The following is a 25,310-nucleotide window of genomic DNA, read 5'->3' on the forward strand; positions in this document are numbered from 1 at the left end:
AAATACAAATCACAAGTGATTATAACTAAGCACAGTGATAGCAAACATTTGGAAGTGACATTGCCTCAAGCCAACTTACACATACATCAAAATTATAACATTGTGGCACACCAATGTAGTACTGATTTCAAACATGGTAAACAAGGGAGGTAACCAATGCAATAAAGAAATGAATACACAGTTCTTATCTATTATTTGTATCCTTAAGGCAAACACATGACTAGGGTTCCACTGTAACATCCTTCTTTATAAACTTAAGAACCAAATACATCTTTATGGCATGGTTTCCTTTAAAAATACTCCAGTGGGAAACCCCTTTGCCTTGGTTTGTCTCTTTAAGATTACCTTTTATTCTTCATGCATTATGGGCCTACTTCTCTAATATTTCTGTTATATTCAAAAGTTCATATTTCTGTTTCTGGACATTCCCTTTTTGACAATCCATTGAAAGTTTGTTCTTAAAAGTATATATGTAAAAAAATAAGCAACAGAAGTCGCTTAACGCTGTTCAGCCTAAAATTGTCATTCCTGACATTAGCATTCTGAAACTATTTTTTTTATATCTCTTCTCCTAATGGTATCTTGGCAGTTAACCAAATCCATGATACTTTGACAGATCATACAAAATATGGTGACACTGTTCCTTTCACACATATTGGTTGCAATGTAACATAACTTATTTTGTAAAATGACAGGGCAAAATAAAGAGCTGCAGTCACTATTAAAAGACACGTTAAGAACTTCCACATCCTAAAGAACAGCCTTTCATTCTGATTAGTTGTAAAATTACACCATACAACTCTATTTTAAAGGGCAACCATTCAAACAGGGGCACATGGTAGCATAATTAGTTGAGGCACTACACTACAAGCTGGAAAGTCACTAGTTCGGTTTCGAATAAGGTCACTTGTTTTTATCTATTGGCCTAGTCCTTCCAGCTGCATTGTGGTCTTAGGGTCGACTCAGCCTTAAGCAGAAATGAGTACCAGGAATCTCCCTGGGGGTAAAGGGTGGCTGGTGCATGAGGCTGGCAACCTGACTGTCATCTGCGAGCTGCGCAGAGAATGTGGGAGTCTCAACATCTCACAACCCTATGGGCCTCCATGGCCAGTTACAGGGGTAACTCTACCTTCTTTTTTACCACCATTAAAACAAGAGGGCACAGCTGTTAGGTGTGGTTCAAATGTTTTTCTGCATGCATATGAACAAACATGTCCATTATAATGTATCATATCTGAATTCAACATTTATCATTTTGTAACTACACTATGTACTGTTGATGCTATTTTCTAGAAACTGTATATAAATCTTTCATATTTACTTTGCACATTAAAACTACAGCCTAAAACTCAAATGAATGTGATAAGATAGTCACCATCTGCAGTTATATGGAATTGTTCATATCAATATGAGGCAGAAAGATGATATGAAAGAATTACACCATTCTACCAAATTAAATTTATGTGTATTTCATGTTACAAATAATTAAACTGACATTACCTCAGTGATAAGGGATTTGATTAGTGTGTGTGAAGTACAAGCTTAAAATATACTTAATAGCATTATATTTGGGTTACCTCATCTCAAAGAAAATTTTTGGAGAGCTCCTTATCTCTATATAAACATAATATTCTCTTACTTTTCCACCATAAATTTAACATTGTATCATCAACCTTTTTTCCATTAAAACTGACAATTACTCATCATCTTACCAACTTCCACAGCAAATGAAACCACTATACTTCTATGGATACTCGTAGTCACACTACTAATTAGGGTTCACATCAGGCTTATGGTTATTACTCACTATTAAAAATTAGAAAAGGGTGTTGTAATAATTCTGAAATGCCACAGTTCTTATTCTCCCATTTCATGTCCTACACAACTAGGGTCTGGATCTTAACTACATTTACTGACATATCAATTAGGTGTTTATTATTCCAACAGCACCAGATACTTCTGAATGTGGACGATATTTCTGAACGTGGAGCAGTGTCACTGACAAGTAGTTTACCTAGTGTTTGCTGAGAAGTTCAGTGCAATATGTCAACTGACTGCCCCCTTCCTTGCATTCTGCCTCTTTCTCTTTTTTTATAAAGAAAAATATCCTTACAGAACTGAACATTCTGTGTATACACCACTCTACTGCATTCAGATTCTTGTAGATCATAACCTTCAATGTTAATACTTTGCACAACAATGTTAAAAGTTTTAACAATTTATATTTCTTTATATGAAACCAAAATACAGTATGCACCAAAAATTCAGTACTGAAACTCGTGCATCTCAAACGCACGGGCATAGTTCCAGCCACACAGGTTCCCAGTAGTGAAAAGGAAGTGGTGTTTTGCAGTTGTTGTTGGAAATGGGTCTCTCAACTGAGGAAAAAGTATTCACAGTTGAGTATTATTTCCACTCATATGGAAGTGGTTGCCAGACAACTCGCTTCCTTGGTTTTGAGCGGCCAGATGATATCGTGCAGAAACCGCTATAGAGTACACATGTGACAATATGGTGTGCCGTCTCAGCACACTGTATACTAGGCCCTTTTTTCATTGAAGATGAGGAAGGCAATGCGCTTACTGTCACCCAAGAACACTACAGGGACATGGTGATCAGACCTTTTCTTCAGGATGTGTGAAGGTTCTGTCTTGTAAGGATCCTTCACATGAATAGACAGTGATATCAACAGGACATCTTTTCATTTCAGTACTGTATTTTTGGCGCATACTGTATTTGTATAGGGCCACGAATTTCAAGCTGCCTGTATTTGTTTGTATCACTTAGTATCTACTGTAAAATATCTCTTGTGACACAAGCTGTAAACACAGAATCAAATCTTTACCATTACTGTTTATTTAAATTATCAGAAAATAATATCTAAAATAACCAATAAATTAATAATTATAAACTCACCTTCTCCATTTCGATACTCCAGAGTGTCACAGTCACTTGGCTGTTTCTTGTTGCATTCATCACTGCCCCTCCTTCAAAGACAAAAGGCTTATTATTAGCCATGGTAACACCATATTCAAGTAAAATTACTTGTTATAGATAATAGTGATATGAATTACATATTGTGGTATGTCTGACAGAGACAGAATCGATTAACCACAAGAAATGTCTGTTACTAGATTATGGATCAACAAACAGTGATGTAACAATGAAACATCAAATGCCACATCAGTGTAACAACAGTTACGCATGCAACAATAGAGGAATCGTGGGAAGTGGTGTTCTTTGTGAAACATACCTTCGGAAAAAGAGGACAGCCACAATGATGATCACAACCAGGAACATAACCACCACGACAATCACTGTTGCAATAATTCGCACTTGCATGTTATCATCATCGCCCACAATTGCTGCAATGAAAAAATAATTAAGCCCAATGAACATGGAATGTCAAAAATGTGTAACACCTTCATATGTCACATATTTCACACATACCTAATAAACTAAAATAACCAGAAGCTTAATTACTCCATATGTTGCATCTCAATACAATGGCCACAACAATATCTTCATATACATAAAGAAGAAAAACAGTTGTATTGCAACAAATCATAACTTAAGTATAACATTAACTTTTAATGTAAGAAAACTTTTGTAACCAATATGTTAAAAATATAACCACAGCTGTGACTGCCCAACTCTGGGTTTATCTGAGTCCATAAATCTCTAGTTCTTTAAAGGTTTCATTCAATTAAATACAGTACTTCTTGGTAACAATTAAAATACAACAAAAGTTACATGCTGAATTTTATGAGAACAGTAAACAAACAACTATCTTGTATCCATCCACCACTAATTCCAAACCATCAAAAAATTCAAATACAATTTACCATTTTTATAAACATATTCAAAAGTAAATTTGCCATGTGAATGTGTTCACCTGCCATGCAGTAATTCTCCCAACCATCACTAGCAGCACTACACATCATCCTCCTACATGCAGGTGTCAAAGAGTTTCCTCAGGTAACTGGCAGACAGACCCAATTCCATATACATACCAGATAATGGGGAGTTTACTGTACTTGCTGTATTTCTACTGTAAACTAATTACTTTCTCTTCTGTTACTCACCTGTCCCCAATATTTGACCTGTTGTTTTAAACAGAGTTGGGCTGAATTCGCCCCACCCATGGGTTGTTTTAGCCCGAACCTGGAAGCCATATTCAGTCCTCTGTCGTAACCCCGTGAATGTTGTTTGCTGTTCTTTTGTTAATGTACTGGATGCATTGCCATCATCATGACGAGCAAAACAGCGAACCTACAAAAGATGTAACATATTTAACATAATAGGCAAATAAAACCACAGGAAGAGATACAACTGATACATGTACTTTCACAAGACTGAAGTAGAACTCACCTCATACATCTCAACAGTGTCGCCCTCTGCATCAGTGGCATCATTGGTATGTGGAGGATCCCAGGCTAAAGACATCTCAGTAGACTTGACAGATGTCACTCTAACATTTATAACGCTGGATGGGACAGAGGCCTCTGTGGTTACTGTAATATCAACATAATCGCTTTCGCCAGCCAACTCTGTTATCCCATTTTCTGCAAAAACTTGGAATCGATATGTTGTAACTGGATTTAGTCCAGTTATGGTCACTTTTGTGTCATTGAAAACACCCTGCAAGAAATGCAAAGATGTGTTCTCATTACTTTTATGAATTTTAAATTTAATCCAAGTCCCAATTTCTTTCTTCATCACAGTGTGTCAGCCATTAATATCTAAATGCATAAATAATACTGTAGCACACAGACCCAAGTGGTTGCTTTGCTTTGCAAACAAAGATGTCCCCACAGCAATTGAACTACAACAATGAGCGGTGTTTCCTATGCGGTCCGTGTCAAGGTGTTATAGGCAGGACAGGCCTTGAGTTTATTTAGTTGAGTTTGAGTCAATAAGAAGAGTAGGAGGTTGGTGTGAAACAGCTGCCAGCCTGAGATTTAACGCAGTGCAGTCAGGGAAGCGAGTTTGTTGGTGAGTTGGTGAGTGAGAGAACTGCAGTTCAGTCACTGACAGCTGTTGCTGTTAGAAGCTGGTAGCTGAGGCACAGGGATACTTCAAGAACCTAGAGTTAGGGGAACGCCCACCATTGGAAGCCATTACCAGGGAACAATGAATGCAGACTGTAACAGACTGAGAAGACTTAGTTTATGCTATAGTGAACTGCTGAGTGTGTGAATTAGCAACAGCACTACAGTTACTTTTACCTATGATCTATAAGTGGTTGATAAATCCAGATATCATTGCAAACCAAGCCTATAGGCACTCCACCAAGTGACATTAAGTGATTAATAACAGAGAATATTAATGCATTTTATTAAAAACAGAAAGTGGCAGCAATTTCTCTGACAAATTAATCCCTTTTATATATATTTTATATCTTCATGGTGAGGTGCCTAAACTTCACATTTAGCATACATACTGTGCATGTAGACCTGTTACTAGGAAACAACCACGAAATAAACAAGCAGACAAGGGTCATTGCTATAAACAGCAACAGAGAAACAGTGTCTTCTGTGTGGTCCATGCCAAGATGTAAAAGCAAGGCATTTAGTGACAGTCAGAGGAGTCAGTCATGTGAGTTGAGTTGAGTTGAGTTGGTTGGTTGGTGAGTGACTGAGTCAGTCAGTCAGTCAGTCAGTGAACTGCTGAGGTTTAGTTGCTGTAAGCTGCTGCAGTGAGATGCTGGCAGGTGAGACTGGATATAGTTCAGGAACCCAGAGGAAGGGGACTGTCTGCCATTAGAAGCCACTACCAAGCAACGGCTAATGAAGACATGACTTTGGACACGTGTGTGTGTGTGTGTGTGTGTGAACTATAACATGTACTCACTCAATATATCAAAGAGTTCAATAAATCCAATTACCAATCTAAACCCCCTATACAGTAACTCAATCACATGACAATACATACGTGTACACTTAAGCAAAGAAAACTTACAGTATAAAAGTTGCATTGTTTTGCTACATTACACTTACTTTTGTCTGATAATCACAAGTATCTCACAATTATTTTTCACAGCATGAAAAACTGATTACTGAACTGACTGCTGACTGACTACCCAACTACCTACACGGTGTGTCCAGGATCTGTTACGACTCATCTTTTTAAATTTTGCCCTGCAAAGCCATCTGTTGGTGAGTTGTGGCATTAAGATTCTTGAAGTTTTACCTGTGGCTGTCTATAATTTCAAAGTGCAAGCACTGCTGCATCATGTGTTCTGACCTTCAATGTAACAGTACTGTTCTGATGCTCATTGGAAAATGGAGGTTGAACAGAGAGCCGACATCAAATTTTGTTTGAAATTAGGCAAAACAGCCAGAGAAGCATACGAAATGATGAAAAGTGTGTACAGTAGTGATTGTTTGAGTCACTCGAACATTTTTCGATGGTATGCTGTATTCCGTGACGGAAGGGAGGACACTGAAGACGCTCCACGTGCATCAAAGCCAAGAGAAAGTCGCACTGAAGAAAATGTGAAAAAAAAGTGACCGAAATTCTTGCATCAGACACGTGTGTGTCTGCAAGACTCATCGAGGAGTTTTTGGGAATACCAAAAAGTACTGTGCATCGAATTTTGACCAAGCATTTGGGCAAACAGAAGGTCTGCACGCTTTTTGTACTGCACGCACTGTCAGGCGATGAAAAACATGAGAGTTGAACACTGCAAAGACATGTTATGGTCAGCCCAAAGTGATACAAAATTTACAAAATCGATTGTAACTGGTGATGAGATATGGTGTTTTCAACATGAGCCTCTCACAAAGCGGCAGAGTGCAGCGTGGTTAAGCTCAAAGAAGCTGAAACCAAAGAAAGTGTGCATGCAAAAGAATCAAGTAAAGACACTGCTAACGGTTTTCTTCGATTCCAAATGAATCATTCACAAGGAATCGTTTGTGGGCGAGAATTTTTCGAATTTGACCTGAATATCGAGACTAAGGTTCCTGGTCACTCCTCCATGACAATGCCCCACCCCACAAATCAAAGTTCGTGCACAATTTTTTTGGCCAGAAAAGGGATCACAGCCCTTGATCATCCTTCATATTCGCCAGGTTGGGCTCCAACTGATTTCTGGTTGTTCCAAAAAGTTAAGTTGGCGATGAAAGGAAACCGTCACGACAATATACAGGACATCCAAAGGAAATGTACCACAGTTTTAAACATGATTCCACAAAAGGAGTACAGTGACTGTTTTCAAAAACTTTTCAATCGATTCCAGCTATGTATTGATTCAGAAGGTGACTATTTTGAATAAAAAGGGTGAAATTTTGAAAATAATTCACGTCTTGTATTTTTAATGAACACAGTCCTAGCAAAACTTTGACACGCTATGTACTTACCTGCCCAAGTCAATAATTAATCAAATAACAAAGCAACACACTCACATGAGAGTACAATCCTCCTCAATAAGTAGTTGATCATTTTAAGGCTGTTGGCGTTATCAGAGTTGTATGCCCGAATTATGTGACTAAGTAACTAAATCCACTGCATTTAATTATCCTTCAAATGCTAATAGTTACCCGGATGGGCAAGAAATTTCCTGCCTTTACAGAACCCAAAGGTACATCATTTTATATATATATATATATATATATATATTGTGACATGTTGCGCANCGATAACCAGTGATAACCAGTTATATCTGGAGTGTGTAATTCAGGGAGACTTGTATAGCTCCCGCGTTATTAATACGTGAAGTCTCTTGAAGATAGTGTTAAGAGATTTTGTTGTAGGGTTTGTAAAGTGTGGAAACCCGTAATATTGTGATAATTAATTGTAGCCGTTATTTGAAGATTGTTAAATAAACCACTTAACCATCTCTACGGCGTCTTCAGTAACGAAACACGTTACAATATATATATATATATATATATATATATATACATACATACATACATACATACATAAAAACCCAATACTGGACACTACTTAACCAGCTGTATCCTGTTAATAACTTAACACTCTAAATCCTAAAATCTACACTAAAATCCTGCCTTCTATGCCTAGTTCTCATAAATAATATCATATGCCTTTTCATAATATATTTTGTGTCCCTTTATATACGCCATGAGTACTAAATGTCCTATCTTATTTAATTCCACTTGATTTAATCACATAACAATATCAGATGAACAGCACAATTTATGAAGCTCTATGTTAAGCAAATTTCCCCCTCCTCACAGTACTTGCTTATTCACAGGTACAAATATTGCCTCTAGGCACCAATGCTATGGCAGAATACTGAAGCAACTGGTAAAATAGTCAGAAATGACATCTGATTTTCTATAGAATGCAGATGTGCTATAACACATTGTATACTCACCGCACTAGGATTGTATGAGACCCCAGGTCCACATGAATCACACTCTACCCTATATACAGTGTCCACTCTTCCTCCTTGGAAGTGAGGTGGTGTCCACGACAGAATTACTGTCGACTGGTCCACAAACCCTACTGTCAGATTCTGTGGGGCCGATGGTGGTTCTGTGTACAAGAACAAATTGTCATTAGTAACTTTTCTACAAATGCATGGAACTTGTGAAAACACTGCCATGGGAACATGTTCTTCTCCAAGTACTTCAATTTTGCCCTTAAATCATCATTCTACCAATGCTCAATACTTACCCATTACTGACCCAAAAATGTGCAATTGGCCTGATTACAAGCATGTCAGCATAATCTCAACCTTTAACTGGGGCTCTGTACCTGACCCGGAATTTTACTGATCTCAGAATACAGAAATTAACTCTTAAATATGAACTGAAAATACAGTTCTTCAGACATTCCTGGAAACACAACTTCTTTCCTCATGAAAATCATAAAGATACCAAGTCAGCTGTCTTAATGAGGTGCTTGCAACAGGGCTTGAAATATGAAAATTCCTTTCCAAAATTCACTATGCAATATTTTTAATGAACTGCCTTGTTTGAAGGACCACAAGTGGCTGTACCAGAGGTAGTGGAAGCTACTGTCAGAAGCAGGTATGTAGAGGTTAGGGATAGATATATCCATCCAACTGGCTAATGAGAGGGTGGGTGTCTGCTTGTCTTTCTTCCTCCTTCCTACTTCCCCAAATTCACCCCCTGGCCTATCCACCCTCCCACCTGTACTTACTGAATAGTCTGCTCAAGCTATGAGGTGATATCATGGCATGCTAATGGTGTTACTTCACTATATGCTTTTCAGGCAACAGAGGAAAATGAGGACCTTAACCCTATATATCTCATTTCTTACTTACCCTTGCACCTTCCTCTAACCATAAGAGTCATAACCGACATGAACATTCTCATGAAAATGCAACCTTATGTTTCATCGGTAACACACAAGTTCTATTTAGAATGGAATTTCAGTACTAACACTATTCCAGCTTTGTATATGAATTAAAACTACTTAAAAAAATCATATGGATTCTTTCCACAGTGTCTGAGAATATTACATTGTATTTGTATGTATGCACTGAATTTCCCAAAACTACTCACTGGATTTAAGTGAAATCTGGTTTTGGTGATCTACACAGTGTTGCTGGATGGGTTTCTACTGGTCAAATAGAACTTCATCAAATTTCTAAATAATGGCCATTTGTACATTTGCATTATATCTTGCTAAACTGGATATCTGAAACATTTTTCGTAAGTAAATATTTAAAGAAAAGCAAAAGAAAATGATCTGTCTGTATGTAATAACTGTACTGTGATTAACTTTTAAATGATAGCCGTATGTCTGAAAATATAAACAATAAGGGCAATAAAGTATATAAAATAAAAAAGAATGCCTTTTTAAAATGTGTGTGTACTAATTAAGAATTCACATCTTCATTGTTGTTTACTACACTAACCCTTTAAAGCACAGCGATTACTACCTATGCTATATGTTTTAACTCTGCCTTCTAACTATATACTGTAATTATGTTTCACATAATCCTCAGAATAAACATCCATTATTTCCCTGAACAGCATTTACTGGCTGGTTTTTGTAACAGACATGCACCATGTTTTCCATGTAGCAGGAACCGAATTTATTGTACTATTACAATGAATTTCACGCGTTTAAGTGTCAGAGAGAAACTGTGGCCACAGAGTACACTTGTTATGTAAATCCAGATTTAAGATACTGTTCAATAATATGAATATAAANAACTATTTTGAGAAGCTGAGCTATCTCAGTTCATTTTTTTTTTCAAATTGCATTAATTGATTTAATAAATCAGGGGCAAAATCAATCGGGACATGTCTTATTTTGGGATTAATGGTCACTTTAATTTGCAGCCACTCTGCCCAAATGAATTCTGGATAAGTATCAGCATGTGTGTGCTGGATCTTATTTCAGACCACAAAACACACATACATCTATTAGCCATTAACTCCTATCTTCTGTCAATAAAACATGTATAAACTGAAGCTACTCATTACTTTTGACTTGGCCCTCATACATAGTCTGTGCTTAGGCAAATGACTACTTTACCTCTAATTGCATTTTTGGGAAAGTACAGGAATCTTCCTGGGGGTGTAAAGGGTGGCCAGTGCATTAGGGTTACAACCTTACTGCCATCTGTGGGCCGACTGTCTTAGAGAAAATGTGGGAGCCTCAATGTCTCACAACCCTATGGGTCTTCACGGCCTGTTACAGGGATAGCTATACCTTTCCTTTACCAGTACAGTTTACATGTGAGATTTCAGCTTTCCACTGTGATGGCAATGAAGGTTATGAACTTGAAAATGTGACACCACATTATTTCTTAGACAGATTCTAACATTTCGGAGAAACTTCTAATCTGAAGACGTAGGCAGCTAATCTTTCAGAACGTTAGTACATATGTATCAAAATAAGTGCCACATCCCAAAAGACAATAATCTTTACAGTTTACATGCTGAGAAATAACTGGAACTTACGCGTGCAAGGCATGTTCTTGGGATCTTTAGCTGCCCTGTAGTACCCTGAGTTGCATCGGCACTCAGAGAATCCGTAGTCAGGTGCCTTGCTATGGTCTGGGCAAGGCTGGCAACGTTCATCTCCCGTAGCATGCTTGTATTTACCTGGAGGGCAAACTTCAGAAAACAAAAGCCAATCACACAGATGTTAGTCTTCATGCCAGTTACATGCCAGATCAAGATTGGACAAAGTACAGCTTTACATGTTAGAGAATATTTCCATATGATTAATGGGATATGGCAAGCTATCACAGTTTTAGTGTGTTAGATTGTTAAGACATGCATTATTTTGTGTCAAAGTACAAACTAGTTATACCCTCATCCCTTACTGACCATTCCTAAGGATAATAAGAAAATATGAAACAGAATTTTTACTCTGTGTGTAAGGTCTTTCCTTCCAGAAATGCCACCCAGGGGAACTGTATGAGACTGCTATCAAACAAATAACTGATTCCTCTGAATAAGTGCCTTTCCTTCCAAAACACAAACGGTATTCTGTACTATTACTTTTATATCATAAATTAGAAAAATATAAAAGAACTGGTTAAATTTAGGCAATAAGAGGTTGAAATTCCTAGTTTTCGTTAATTCTATGTATATTGGCATTTTTTTGTTGAAAAATAAAAATGCAGGTCTTGATCACTGCTTCTCGATATCAACACTCCACTCACTAGGCATAAAATACCCACTGGCATGTACCAACATAAATTTGCTAAAGACAGTTAATACACCTAATTATGCAGTATTTTAAATTCATAAATGTCTCTTGAAGTTAACTAAAAAACTGAATATAATACCAAATAAAGCAAACAGAGTTAGTAATAATACCTCAATTATTACAGTGTGGTAAATACCTGAATATTTTCTAACTTATAATTTGCGGTTACGTAAGCAAAATGAGGAAGAAATTATGCGTGTAAATATTACAGTTAAGACTGTTACTTATAGGCTAATAGGTATATGGATTCTAAAGAACAGGTATGTTCTAAGATTAAATCATATTTACCATTGCAGGTCTGCTTCTCTTGGTCTGCCTCATAACCAGCCTTGCACTTGCATCCGCCAGTAGGTAAGTACCATTTTCCATCACCCTTGCAAAGATAAGTGGGAGTATCCACTTCTTCTGCATTTTCAACACATCTGCCTGATGCTTGTTCAATGAATGTCACTTCACGCCCCGTTGGGGTTGTTGGAAAGTGGGCAAAATTCACCGTAACCTCAGGACATGTAATGTAGTACACCTGGTAACATAAGATTTACTTTCCACAACACTAAAGGTTAAGTTTTCAATTTAACTCAATATGGTTAAAAATTGGAACTGCCTCACCACTTTTCAGACTCAGATTTTACTCCACAGATGGCACCAGCAGTAGACGCAACATGTTTTCACACATTCTCCATATAATTCTGTGCACTGGTATTCATGGGCATGGTTTACTGGCTAAATTTGTAGCACAAATTTCACCTCCCTTTCTATCCTAGATCCACGAATGTGTGCGCTCTATCACAATTTTATCGCGTATTTTTCTGTTATCTCCCTTCAAAGTCTTGTGTATTTAAATATCTGCATTGAATTTGACATAGAGGTGGGCTCAAACACTTCCACCGTTGTCCTACGAGTAATAGGAGGTGATGAAAAGGGAAGTCTTGAATCTGAGACAGTAAAATATGGTCCCAGGACCCACGGGACTCCCGACCCGAGAATGACTGAACTGGTGAGGGTCAGCAGCAATTGTACGTAAATGACAGACAAGTCCCCACGTCAGAGAGAGCACCCCACATCATCAAACCCACAATAATAACAATAATAAGAATCTGGTCGTAATCCTCACCTGAGGCCAGAAACAGATCCAGTTTCCGAAACATTGTGATTTCTAGTTTCTAGCATACTGAACAGTGGACAAGACCAAAAACCAGTTCTGAAGGTATATCACACTTCTTTCTAAAGCATGTGATAAACGATTTTATGAACTGTGGTGCTCCATTCAAGCAAGATAAGAGTGCTAATTAAGGACAAAGAACACAAAGTACAGTCTTCAAACCATATTCAAAAGTGGAAAATTTCAATTCACAATACAGATTATCAGTCTTAATTGCTGTTAACACCATTTATTAAAAAAAAACTGCACAGTGATACTGGTACAGAAAGATATTTATTAAATTTTGGTACATCTACAAACTATTACTTTACTTAAACTACAGTATCTGAGACACAAACTTGAAAATATGTACCTTGATGGCTAGAAGTGAGATGCATGCTCCTTGGTCACGGAAGGCGAAGTACACTCCTTTTTTCGTGACAGGAATGGACTTTACTTCTGTGTTGATGATCACCTCACTGTTTGTGTTGAACCTCCCCTCACCTGCTGCTATTCGACCTATGAAACAAACGTATCTTCCAGTGGACAACACTAATGTGATTTTCCCACTTTTGCCAATAATGTCACTGTTCAGTCAGTGTCATGAACACCATCACTGGATACAATCTAGATAGTTGCCGCCACATCATTAAACCTTCTGAGTGTCAAAACTGACTCTTTATCTTCCAGCACGCACTCATACATTAACTAACTACTCCTTGATGACATAGTCAAAAAATTTACATTTGATGCACATTCATATTCTTACGAAGCTAGCAGCACTAAATGAATTTACATACACTTTGATAAAATAATAACCAGGGGACCATTCTTGAAATTATCAAAATACTGATTAAATTAATGGTAAAATATGATAGCAAGATATGGGTGTGGGGTAGCAAAGACAGAAGAACAGAAGTGGCAGAAATGAGAGTTGTAATAAGACACTTAGCTGAACACACATGACAAGACATAAAAAAAAAGAAGTGTTGAAATATGTGATATATTTTATGAAGCAGAATGGTTGAAGTGGTTACTGCATGCAGGAGGAGGCAGATAGAATTGGAACCTCTGCTGAGCTGTTAACAAAACAAGCAATGAATAAAAAACTTTATTATATACAAATAATAGGTACATACTTAAGCAACTTCTCAACATATTCAACCTCCCCCCCCAAACTGAGGCACTTGTTATATCGGGGAATAAGCTTTTCTGTGCCTGTGTCAAAGAAGTCTGCTGTTTGTGAGCTCAACCACGTTTTGAAACCTTCCATCAACTCCTCATTATCGTTGACCACTGTGATCCCAAACAGTTCTTCACTTAGGTAAACAGGTGGCAGTGTTCAGAGCATGATCACGGCTGTACAACTCCCAGCTGAAATGCTCCAGCGGTGCTTGAGTACAAGCAGCTGCATGCAGACATGCATTGCAATGGAGGAGCACCATACTGTATGTCAGCATTCCACATCCTTTGTTCTGAATGGCCCTACATAGTTTTTCTGATGTTTTGCAATACATTTCTGACAGTATCATGATCCTTTGTTGCATTAATTCCACCATTAGCACTCCTTCCCTGCCCCAGAAAGCAGCTGCCATCAGTTTTCTGGCAAGCAGACTTTTTTTTTGGGGGGGGGGCCTTGTTTGGTGAATGTGTGTGTGCATCCACGGCTCTGACTGCTCTTTGATTTCAACATTCACAAACGAAACCTAAGTTTCATCACTTGTTCTGATGTGATCCAGAAATTCATCGCCATCTTTGTGGGACTGTTCTAAGAAGTCAAAGCTGAAACCATTCTCTGCGTTTTGCGTGCACCCATGAGCATTTTTGAGACCCATCTTGAGCAAAACTTGTGATAGCCTAGCCTAACTGTGATAATTTTGTAGAAGATGGTGCATGAAATTTGAAGAAATTCACAAGCAATTTCTGAAATTGTAAAGTGCCATCTTTCATTTTGAACACAATCATCACTCACTAAAGACGGCCAGCCGACCACTTCACTCTTCATCGTGAACATTACATTTATTCGCCCATCTCTGAAAATTCGACACCACTGTCTTGCAGTTCCTTCACTTGTTACATCTTGGCTGTAAACCACACACACTTCATGATGTACTTCGGCAGCAATAATTTTTTTGGTTTTAAGAAAGCGAATAACAGCATGAATTTCACAGCTGGTGGGATTTTCAATTGCTGGACACACTATATGAGACAAGAACAAACACTAGGTGACCAGTTATGTGATGGTTTACAAGGCAATGAGTCATGTGACGCTACCTCGCATGTGTAAGCTCTCCCCTGCTCGTACATTAATTGCCTAAAATAATTGGAGGTTACTTTCCGAATAGCCCTCATAACTGTGAAGCTACAGGAAGACCAAAAGCTGACAGGCATGAAGTTGTCTAGCTTGTAAAGAAGAAGTGGTACATGAAGGAAGAAGGATGTTTGTAGTAACAGGATGGATACTTACCAATGAGTTTGTAGCTCTCTGGTTCCCATGGCGGTGGTTCCCGTGTTGCTGCATCAAACTCATAGTACAGCAAGCTGAAGGTTTCTTTACATGACAGTGCATTGCCCGGGAACAGCGAACAATCCCGGATTGTGAACTTGATCTCAATATAAATGCGGTTTGCAATCCCTCGCTCCACAAATGGCGTCCACAGCCAATTATTCACATTGTTGTAAGCCACATCGCAAACAACGTATGACCTCCAGTTGATGCCCTTCTCGAAGTTGGTGAAACTCTCCTCAACCCACTATAATCATACAAGCAAAGACACACACATATTAGCAGATGTTCCACAGTTTCAATAACAAAATGTTTATCTTTTACATTATAACATATATGAAAAGTACTTGTAAGTGGCATGTTGAAATTTAAGTTTTCAAGAATGAAGTTGATATAAGTTGTAGCACTAACTTAATTACTGCTAGCAGATATACATTATATAGTATATGCTAGATGTTATATATGACCCTTTACATTCGTTTTGTGCTTCATTTGTGACCTTGTAAAATCCCCACTTCCCTTCTTTATCCAACCATATATTTTCTTTGAAACTTGAGTGTTTGTGACAGGTCTGTAAAGAAAGTCAGATGTGTGTCCTATATGTTTCTAATTTCATTATTTCACCACTGATCTTAAGTACATCATGAATTGAATTGAATTGAATTTATTTACATTCTATAAATCCTAAGCAGGTTAGTACCTTTGGATACAGAACAAGTCAAAAGGTTACATACATAAGTACAGGCAATTTTAGCTTAAAAATTATTATAACTTAATTTTACATCATTCTCTATTTACATTGAAGTATTCATCTAAAGAGTAGAAGGAATGAGCATGTAGATAATTCTTTAACTCTGATTTAAACTTTTTAGTATCATTGCCCAAGTTTTTAATACTTTGTGGCAGATTGTTGAACACTTTTATGCCAGTAAAGTAGACTCCTTTTTGATATACTGATAAAGTTGATGACGGTAGGTGGAAGTTATATTTTTGTCTAGTATTCATGTTATAGACATCAGAATTTAATTTGAATTTATCTTTGTTGTAAACAACAAATCTAGAATCTAGAGGGTGGGTAGGGGTTTCATTCCAGACAAATGGTCAGGTTGCAGGAATTATTTACTGACATAAAAGTGCAATTTTAAGACAGAAACACAAAAAGTATGCCACATAATACATTTTCATAGGCCAGTGAATGAAACTGAACGATACAGCAACAGGAGATGATTATTTCTTGATATGAACTAAAGCCAAGTATCACACCATACGGAAATTGATGCATGTTCTACTTCAACCAAATATCCCAGCAATAACATTCATATTACTGGAAGTCAGTGGTATTGTTAAAATAAATCTTACTGCAATTTGCATGTATGTTATAAACTGAATGCGGTGGTGACATGTAGCACAGAAATCAACATACCAGTTATAGTTCATCTGAGTATCACTACAGTCTCAACCTGTATGAAGTGTTTGTACCTTCCTGTGTATTATACAGAATGAGGCCCCATACGGTTTCGGTATATGTAACCTTCTCTCCCTAAGCCCCAGTCGTGGCAGATAAAAAGTTCAAACCACAGTAATCCAAAATTATCAAAATATACTTCGACTAATAGGTTTTACTTAAAGTTGTTGAAAGGAATTATCTTCTTTGATGTGACACCATATAGTCTGGTAGAAGTTCGCTACGTTTCAGAGAATGTACTGCTCGATCTCTGAGGCTGAAGTATATGCCAAGCAAGATGCTTGCTAGGTGCTTTCTTGGCTTACTCTTAGGAGTTCCTCCAAAAAGTCAGTGAAATTCTACTGGACCACATAACATCATATTCCAAAAGATTCATTAGAAGTCATTAGTGATTCCTTATTTATTTAAAAGAACTATTTTACTTTGACTGCATTATACTTAAGCTGCAGAACAAACAAAAATTGCACTATCACACACAAAATGTTCAAAATCCATGAACTGTTAAAATTATGAATGAGAAAAATATGGATAAATTGTACTTAATTTTCAGATTAAATTAATGGTGAAAATGAAAATGACTATCACTCAGCTGGATAAGAAATTCCCTGCCATTTATGGAACTCAGAGATTCACTGCTGTATTCACAAGAGGTCAGTACTGTACTCTGTTCCCAGGCATCCGATCCACTCTGCAATCTCACACCCTGTCTCTTGGATATGCACTTTAACATTACCCTTCCCTCTGTGCTAGGTTTATCTAGTACTCACTAATCACAAGATTATGTGACCAAACATTTATATGTGTTAACTTCCTGAAGTTACTGTTTGCAACTGTTGATGTTCTACAGCCTCCATGCTACAGACTGTGATCCCAAATGTTATAAGGAGTCAGGGACCCACAATTTCTTCATGAGAGGGAACTGCCCCACAAATTAAGGATAAAGGGTTCACAATATGTCACTGTCTCAGTTCCATATGTTAGGTCACAAAGACAGCGGCCTCCGTAGTCTAGGGGTAACGATCCCATCTCATGACTCAAGGTATGCGGCTTCAAACCCGCCGGAGGTCGTGGAATTTTTAAGGGCGGAAAAATTCAGGGAACAAGTCCTCCGGGAGGGACTTAAAACCGTGGGTCCCGTGTCGCAGATTTGCGTAAAAGATCCTCATGTCTCTAGGAGACCTCTGAGCAAAATTAGGCAAAAAAAGTTTCCTGCCCAAGTAGTTTCAAATGCCTCTGGTAGATGGGGGAAGAATCGGGTACCGAGGGCCGACCTCGTTGGCTGAACGGGGCTAATGGCACGCACCAGTATCGGTAGGGTATGGCGACTGGTATAATATCAAAGTGGGGCGTACAATAGATCAACAACAGGTCGCAGTGCATGGGTTAACCCACCCCCTCCAATAATAATAATAATAATAATAATAATGTCACAAAGATTCAGTGATTACTGGTACTGAAACAGAATATTTCCAGTGCTGATATGTTACTTATATTTTACTAAACGCTTTTAAATAAATCTGGAGTAATAGTACTGAACTAGCATAATATCCAGTGGCGGCTTCAGTCTGAACTGCGCTTTAAATTTGGATGAGAATACCTTGGGTATACCTTCAAATGGAACCATCCTGGTGCAAAAATTTCATTAACACATAATAAGTGAACACTTAAATAAATTTCGTTTAAACTGTCCTTTTTGGCTGCATAAAGCCTGAATGACAGAGACATTCGGCTGACCTACCAAATGAAAATCTTCTATAAGCATGCACTATATTTAATGATGTGCACCATACCTTTAGAATTAAACTGTATAATTATACATATTCACAGCATGGGTTTAATCTGTCTGACAGTATTAAGCATCACAAAAGGACGAATCACAGAGGTACTAATAATTAATTGTGTTCCAATTGGTTTGCAATTAAAAAGCTTCCTTTCATCACAGTCAGTGCATTATGTGCTGCCTATATATACATTATGTTCCTGGAAACATTATGAGAAGAAACACAATAATATATTTATTAAAACAGCTGTGATATTTTCTGCCACTCCAGTCCTCCATCTAAACAAAACAAAAAACAAATTCCGTGGTTTTAGTCCACAAGCGAACTATACCGACCGAGCGACCACCGCTTGTCGGCGAAGCTAGTGCCAACTTGTGGTCTAGTGGTCAGAGTTCCTGGCTACAGATCCAGAGGTCCGGGTTCGATTCCCGGCGCTACCAGATTTTGTGAGAAGTTGTAGGTCTGGAACGGGGTCCACTCAGCCTCGTGAGAATAACCGAGGAGCTATTTCAAGGAAATAGCGGCTCCAGTCTAGAAACCGAAATTAATGGCAGTGGGGGTTCGTTTCGCTGGCCACGCGACACCCTCTATGCGCCAAAGTTGGCCAATCATCCCCATGCAAGACTTAAATGAATAAGCAATAAATATAATACATCTACGATTTAATGAGGAAACCAATACCTATAGAAGGCCGCGCCATAGCTCAAGCGGTTAGTCGCTGGCTTCCCACCGCAGCGGCCCGGGTTTGGTCCCGGGTCTGGTCAAGTGGGATTCGTGGTGGACAAAGTGGCGCTGGGGCAGGTTTTCTCCGAGTACTTAGGTTTCCCCTGCCAATCTTCATTCCACCAAATTCTCCATCATCATAATCGCCCGGGGCAGGCTATAATAGGCCAATCAGTGGCCGCCATGCCGAGTGGACCCAGTTGGACTCCACCCCCCACTAAGCGAATTAAAAATAATTTAAAAAATTAAATAACTATAGAATGAAGGAAAGTAAATACAGACTTCATTTAAATACTACTGCGCTTGCAAGCACATGTGTATACGTGTATGTACAACTATCAGTGATATTGACATTTGTTAACGATGTTAAACGGATTGAACCATGTAAAAGTAACAACAGTCCAACAACTTCATTTGTTTGTTACCTAGCGACGCCGTCAATAACGAGACTATACATGAATTGACAAGGGAAACGGAAGTACTTCGTCAAAACATATCCACGTGCCACTTTGGACGCCACAAATGCCACATGACCTAACATGGGACTGAGCCTGGTCTCTGTGGTGGTAAGACTGCGACTAACCACCTGAGCTATGGTACGGCTCCCAGCAACTTTCAAAACCTACACTAACCTGACATTTTCAATTGACCTAATCCTTCCAGCCGCACTATGGCCCTGGGATCGACTCAGCCTCTAACAGAAATGAGTACCAGGAATCTTGCTCGGGGTAAAGGGAGGATGGTGTGTAAGGCTGACAACCTTGCTGGCTGTCTAGAAGATGTGGGAGCCTCGGCCTGTTACAGGGATAGCTTTACCTTACCTTTTACATTACCCTGACATAACATTAAATGATCATTACCTATATAAACAAAGCATATATAGTAGCTTTGGAATTTAGCGGTAATATGATTTAACTTCACAAACTCCACCACAATTCAGTCTTTTGTTTAAACAGTTTCAACGGCATCCATACGTGTAGCGAAATTTGGAAGTTATGTAGAGTATTGTCTTATATATGAAAGCTCCCTTTCTTAGGTACAAAGTCAGTATTCGTAATGGTCAAGAGGACAGTACTGAGGGTGAACATTAAAGCAAGTACGCAATATGAGAACATAATTCAGTAAGCCATAAGAATGCGGACGTCGCTGCATCGCTTGCCGTATTTATTAAACGAACACAATACTATTTACCAAACTATTCGATGTTCAGCATTCCGAAATTCCCTCCAATTTCGAAATAGCAAAAGACATCAAACGGCCATAGACAATGTGCCCGCCTTGCACTACTGAACACCAATGAATCGACCAACAGTCGACTCTTCATACTGTCGGTACGGCTTCGATAGGAAGTGCGTAATTCAACAGTCACATTTGGAATTAAACTTATGTACACATTCAAAATACGAAAAGCCCATTAACTAACAGCAGGATCTCTTCCTCCAGAGGCACAGAGCAGGCTGGTGTAGCGATGGTTTCCCCAAGGCAGTACACCGAAATTCGTGTGAAGAAACGGAGGAACACCGAACTGTGTGAACTGGATTTTTGGTACGGAATCGAATACGATAACAGAAGGATATCTATCATTCGGGGCTTCAACGGACACAATTCTGAGCCAATTCCATCCACCCCCTACCATTAGCCAGCCCACATTAATCTCCGCGATATCCACTTTAACGATGCTGTACCATCTGACTGGAGTTCTCAAACAGATTTCCCGGCCTACATTTTGTAACAGACCCACGTCAGGCTCATTCCATCGCAGCAATCAGACAACTAACAGCACTTCGGTCAGCCTATGAGAAAGTTAAAATGTATTAACATCATCGGAGGTTGGATTGGCATTTTCGTGGCCTCTTCAAGGTTTATCTTTTTCCCACCTTTAACCTAAGCCAGGGTTTCAACTATAGGCACGAGAACCCCAAATCGATTCGCTAGTTGGTTTTGTGTAATGAGACAATTTTTCCATTCCTTGCAACGTGGCAACGCGTCCATCCGCCTGAAGCTTCTTCCACAAGATTCTCCGTCTTTCATTTTAACTGATTTCACACGGCATCTAACCAGTAACTTAGAAAAGCACGGAAATAGTACGACTCCCTCATCATATCCAAAATCGACACAACTTCGCAGACGTTTAGCGGCTGATCTTTATGCACCGCCGGCTTGGCAAAATTTACATCAAATAAATGGTTCTTAATTTTACAGGTCCAGGGGAAGACGTGTTTCTTTTCGTAATGTGGCCCGTGTGTGGGTGCCGAATGTACAATGCAGCCCCTCTGTGATTTCACGTTAGACATCCCTGGCCCAAACCATTTGACAACAATAAAGAATTATTCCTTCCGGAATGCCACAGAACGTAAAATCCTTTCGTTTTCAATGAAGTGTCCCAATTTACCAAAGCGAAAATGCTAAAATGTTGCAATGGATATTTTAGTACTTCAACAATGGTGGTGACATAGATCAGCATAAAGTTTTCCCTTACATTAAGTACACCCTTTGAACTTGAAGACTTGCGTAATTCATAGGGATGTTGGTACTATTAACAAGGGTAAAAAGAAATCGACATGAATATCCTTTTGTACGATCCATTTTCCTTTCATTTATTAACTAAAGTAGTCCCTGCTATGCAATGTGATGGCTGTTCTATTCAGTATCGCCAGCGATGTTCAGCTGGGGGCTACTGAAACGGTTAGCCAAATTCTGAACAAGCAACGAAGTACAATGATGATGACAGCGTGTCGCGGGATTGACGCCATTCAAGCATACAGAGTGACTTGCCTCTTCTAAGTAATAAATGTCGCAATAGGGGTGCATAGAAGCTGGTTTTAACACGTGACAAGCTTATTTTAGGGCGTGTGTTACCGTATAGAAGGGATTTAATGGGATGTAAGGGGTGCTGAAGGGGATGGTGGTGGTGGGATGTCATTTATATGTCAACGGGAAGCAAATTGCGGGGGCAAGTTAACTAATGTTTAGTTAATAATAACTGTTGAGAGCGTCGTTAAAGTATAAGGGTATATTCAGTATGCATATCTGTCGTAGTATTTCGAGCTTATTGACACAAGGAGCTGGATTGAATGACGCGCTGAATATGTAAGTGGCGTATGTCACACAGGACACAAATATGTAGCTAGTCCTGTGCGCGTACCGGGTGCAAATTTCGATTCAAATTTGTTCGAAGCCTACAGCCACTTTCTGGAAGTTGTTCGTTAAATTAGTATGCAGAAATCATAAACTGGAACTGCATATCGTTCGTGAATAGTTAATCACCAGGCATCACTTCAGCTTTCAGAATCATTATCACTGCAATATGTATCGCAGGAGACATCGGCCATCGGTCTGTAGACCCAGAGTGGAAATCGCTCCGGCATGGATCGCACGAGATATTCACCAGCACAGCGAAGATCCCAAAATGAGCGGAGAATATCGCCCTTCGTTGTGGCTGCAGCAGTGCAAAGATAACGAAACCAGTGGAAAGACACTCACTTCGGCATGGATCGCACGAGATATTCACCAGCACAGCGAAGATCCCAAAATGAGCGGAGAATATCGCCCTTCGTTGTGGCTGCAGCAGTGCAAAGATAACGAAACCAGTGGAAAGACACTCACTTCGGCATGGATCGCACGAGATATTCACCAGCACAGCGAAGACCCCAAAATGAGCGGAGAATATCGCCCTTCGTTGTGGCTGCAGCAGTGCAAAGATAACGAAACCAGTGGAAAGACACTCACTTCGGCATGGATCGCACGAGATATTCACCAGCACAGCGAAGACCCCAAAATGAGCGGAAAGACTCTGAACTCGGTAGGGATTCAGGAATGTCGTGAGAATGGATCTAGTGGAAAGACATTCACTGCAGCACATATTTCCATTTCTTCTGCACAATCACGATTAGAGACATGTCTACTAGCACGCATATAGGCACTGCGCAGGCTGGAATAGCGGCACACTTCCAGAATTATACTTGGGAAGTGCCAGGTTTCAATCTCGGCGGAGTTACCAGTTATACTCACAATGTCCGCGTTTTTCCTGTCTTCCCAAGCGACTGACGGCATACTAAGCCATGAGTCTCCTTCCGAATACTTGCATACAGAATTCACTACGATGTTCCCACCTCAATCACAGTAACAAAACTTTTGCCACATCATTTCCGTTCAGTCCGGTAGCGTAGTTGGTTGAGGTACTATGCCACAAGCTGGAAGATCGCGGGTTTGATTCCCGATAAGGTCACTGGTTTTTTCAGTTCACCTAATCCTTTCGGCCGCACTATGACCCCGGGGTCGACTCAGCCCCTAACAGAAATGAGTACTAGGAATCTTTATGGGGGTAAAGTGCGGCCGGCACGTAAGGCTAACCTCACTGCCATCTATAAGCCGATTATCTAGAAAATGTGGGAGCCTCGACACCTCACAACCCTATTGGCTTCCACGGCCTGTTACAGGGTTACATTTACCTTTATTTTTCCGTTCAGTGTATTCCTCCTGACACTACCAGACCGGTTCTCTTTATACTATTCATTCCAGGAAGCGAAGCAAGTGTCGTTTAATATTACTACGAATATGACTGTATAATTAGAATGATCAAATCAAGGAGGATGAGATGGGCAAGGCACGTAGCACGAATGAGGAAGAAACTGAATGCCTAAAGGATATTGGTTGGAAAACCAAAAGGAAAGAGACCACTAGGAAGACCAAGGCGTAGGTGGTTGAATAATAAAATTGGTCTTAGGGAGACAGGATGGGGTGGTATGGACTGGATTCGTCTGGCTCAGGATAAACCAGTGGAGGGTTCTTGTGAGCACGGTAATGAAACTTCGGGTTGCATAAAATTCTGGGAAGTTCTTGAGTAGTTGCACAAATGGCGGCTTCTCAAGAAGGGCTCAGCTCATTGGGTGAGTACTGACTGTCTTCTGGGATGTGACATCATGTAGTCTGGTAGATCGACCCGACTACACGGGGCCACAGTAATCCCCATAGCCACTGCCGTAATTACTTCAAATCACGTATAATTTTACTCCGTTCTTGCCTTAAGCTCAGTAAATGATTATAACATTCTGTTGTTAAATAAATTCCGTTTTCACTGCTCCCAATTTATACCGTCATAGTATATTTCTTCAATCTGACTAAAAGGCTGGTGAGCTGAGTACGTTAAAGCTGACGGAAATTTCTGAAGAGTATTCATGCGCATAGAAGGAAAAACACAACACTGGAGGAAACTATAAATCTAGACGGGGAAATGACGTTGAGGAAAGCCACTCACGCACTCAGCGCATCCAATATGCGTGAGGTCTGCTGAGCAAGGATGTTTATGTCAGTCAAGCTCCTATTAGTCCAAGGCGCTGACATTCTTCTGCTACTGCATGAATAAGCTTGCTATGTAGAAATCACTCCATCTGCTCCGTCCCTCATGATAACTAACGTCTATAAACTGGAGAAGTCTTGTTTCGAATCTCGGATGCTGGCCGGGTGCGGTGTATCATAAACTTTCTCAGTCCGGAGATGGTGATTGGTGCTTTTACAACTGCACACGTTTATGATACAGCATTCAATGTCAAGACGGGTTTGAATGATGTAACTGCAAACAATCGTGACCTGCAGATACCGACAAAACCATAAAATAGCAGGTCTTCGCACCAAGATTCGAAACCCGGGACCTTATACAAACGAAACAGGAAACTCAAACACACCGGAACGGGCTTAGTACAGTGAATATGACGAGATTTTGCAGTAGGCCTGGGAAGTGCAACACTAAACTAATTCTTTACTTTTCGTTTCAAACTCCTCCCAGCTGACTCCATAGGGCAGCGTCCTTCAGGAACTCCCACCATCCTTGCGGTGCCCAAAGTTTCGTTCCAGTAATCACAGGTGGCCCCTACCGGTCCTTATTCTGAACCATGAATTAGTCCACTTCCTTAGATCCCATTTCTTTGAAGGTCCATCCGAAACTCTTCTATGCCAACTCTCGTCCTTCATGTTTACTGGAAAAAATTCTGTTTGCATTTCCTATTCCTCCCATGATAGCGCAGTCAG

The 25,310-nt window shown here is 39.4% G+C and overlaps 1 protein-coding gene across 6 annotated transcripts in view; it reads right to left on the reverse strand.

Annotated features, from left to right (window-relative positions):
• LOC111865222 (ephrin type-A receptor 4-A) overlaps positions 1-25,310 on the reverse strand; it is a 550,534-nt gene that overhangs the window by 34,800 nt on the left and 490,424 nt on the right. For all 6 annotated transcript variants that reach the window (XM_023853096.2, XM_023853093.2, XM_023853095.2 and 3 more), the window contains exons 4-12: positions 15,276-15,561; positions 13,182-13,327; positions 11,956-12,190; positions 10,911-11,066; positions 8,345-8,505; positions 4,372-4,641; positions 4,086-4,272; positions 3,254-3,365; positions 2,917-2,987 (exon numbers count right to left, since the gene is read on the reverse strand). In XM_023853096.2, coding sequence (XP_023708864.1) covers positions 2,917-2,987; positions 3,254-3,365; positions 4,086-4,272; positions 4,372-4,641; positions 8,345-8,505; positions 10,911-11,066; positions 11,956-12,190; positions 13,182-13,327; positions 15,276-15,561 — 1,624 coding nt within the window. The remainder of the gene's footprint in view (positions 1-2,916; positions 2,988-3,253; positions 3,366-4,085; positions 4,273-4,371; positions 4,642-8,344; positions 8,506-10,910; positions 11,067-11,955; positions 12,191-13,181; positions 13,328-15,275; positions 15,562-25,310) is intronic.

The sequence above is a fragment of the Cryptotermes secundus genome, unplaced genomic scaffold (assembly GCF_002891405.2).
Source record: "Cryptotermes secundus unplaced genomic scaffold, Csec_1.0 scaffold614, whole genome shotgun sequence".
In the NCBI taxonomy this organism is placed as follows: domain Eukaryota; kingdom Metazoa; phylum Arthropoda; class Insecta; order Blattodea; family Kalotermitidae; genus Cryptotermes; species Cryptotermes secundus.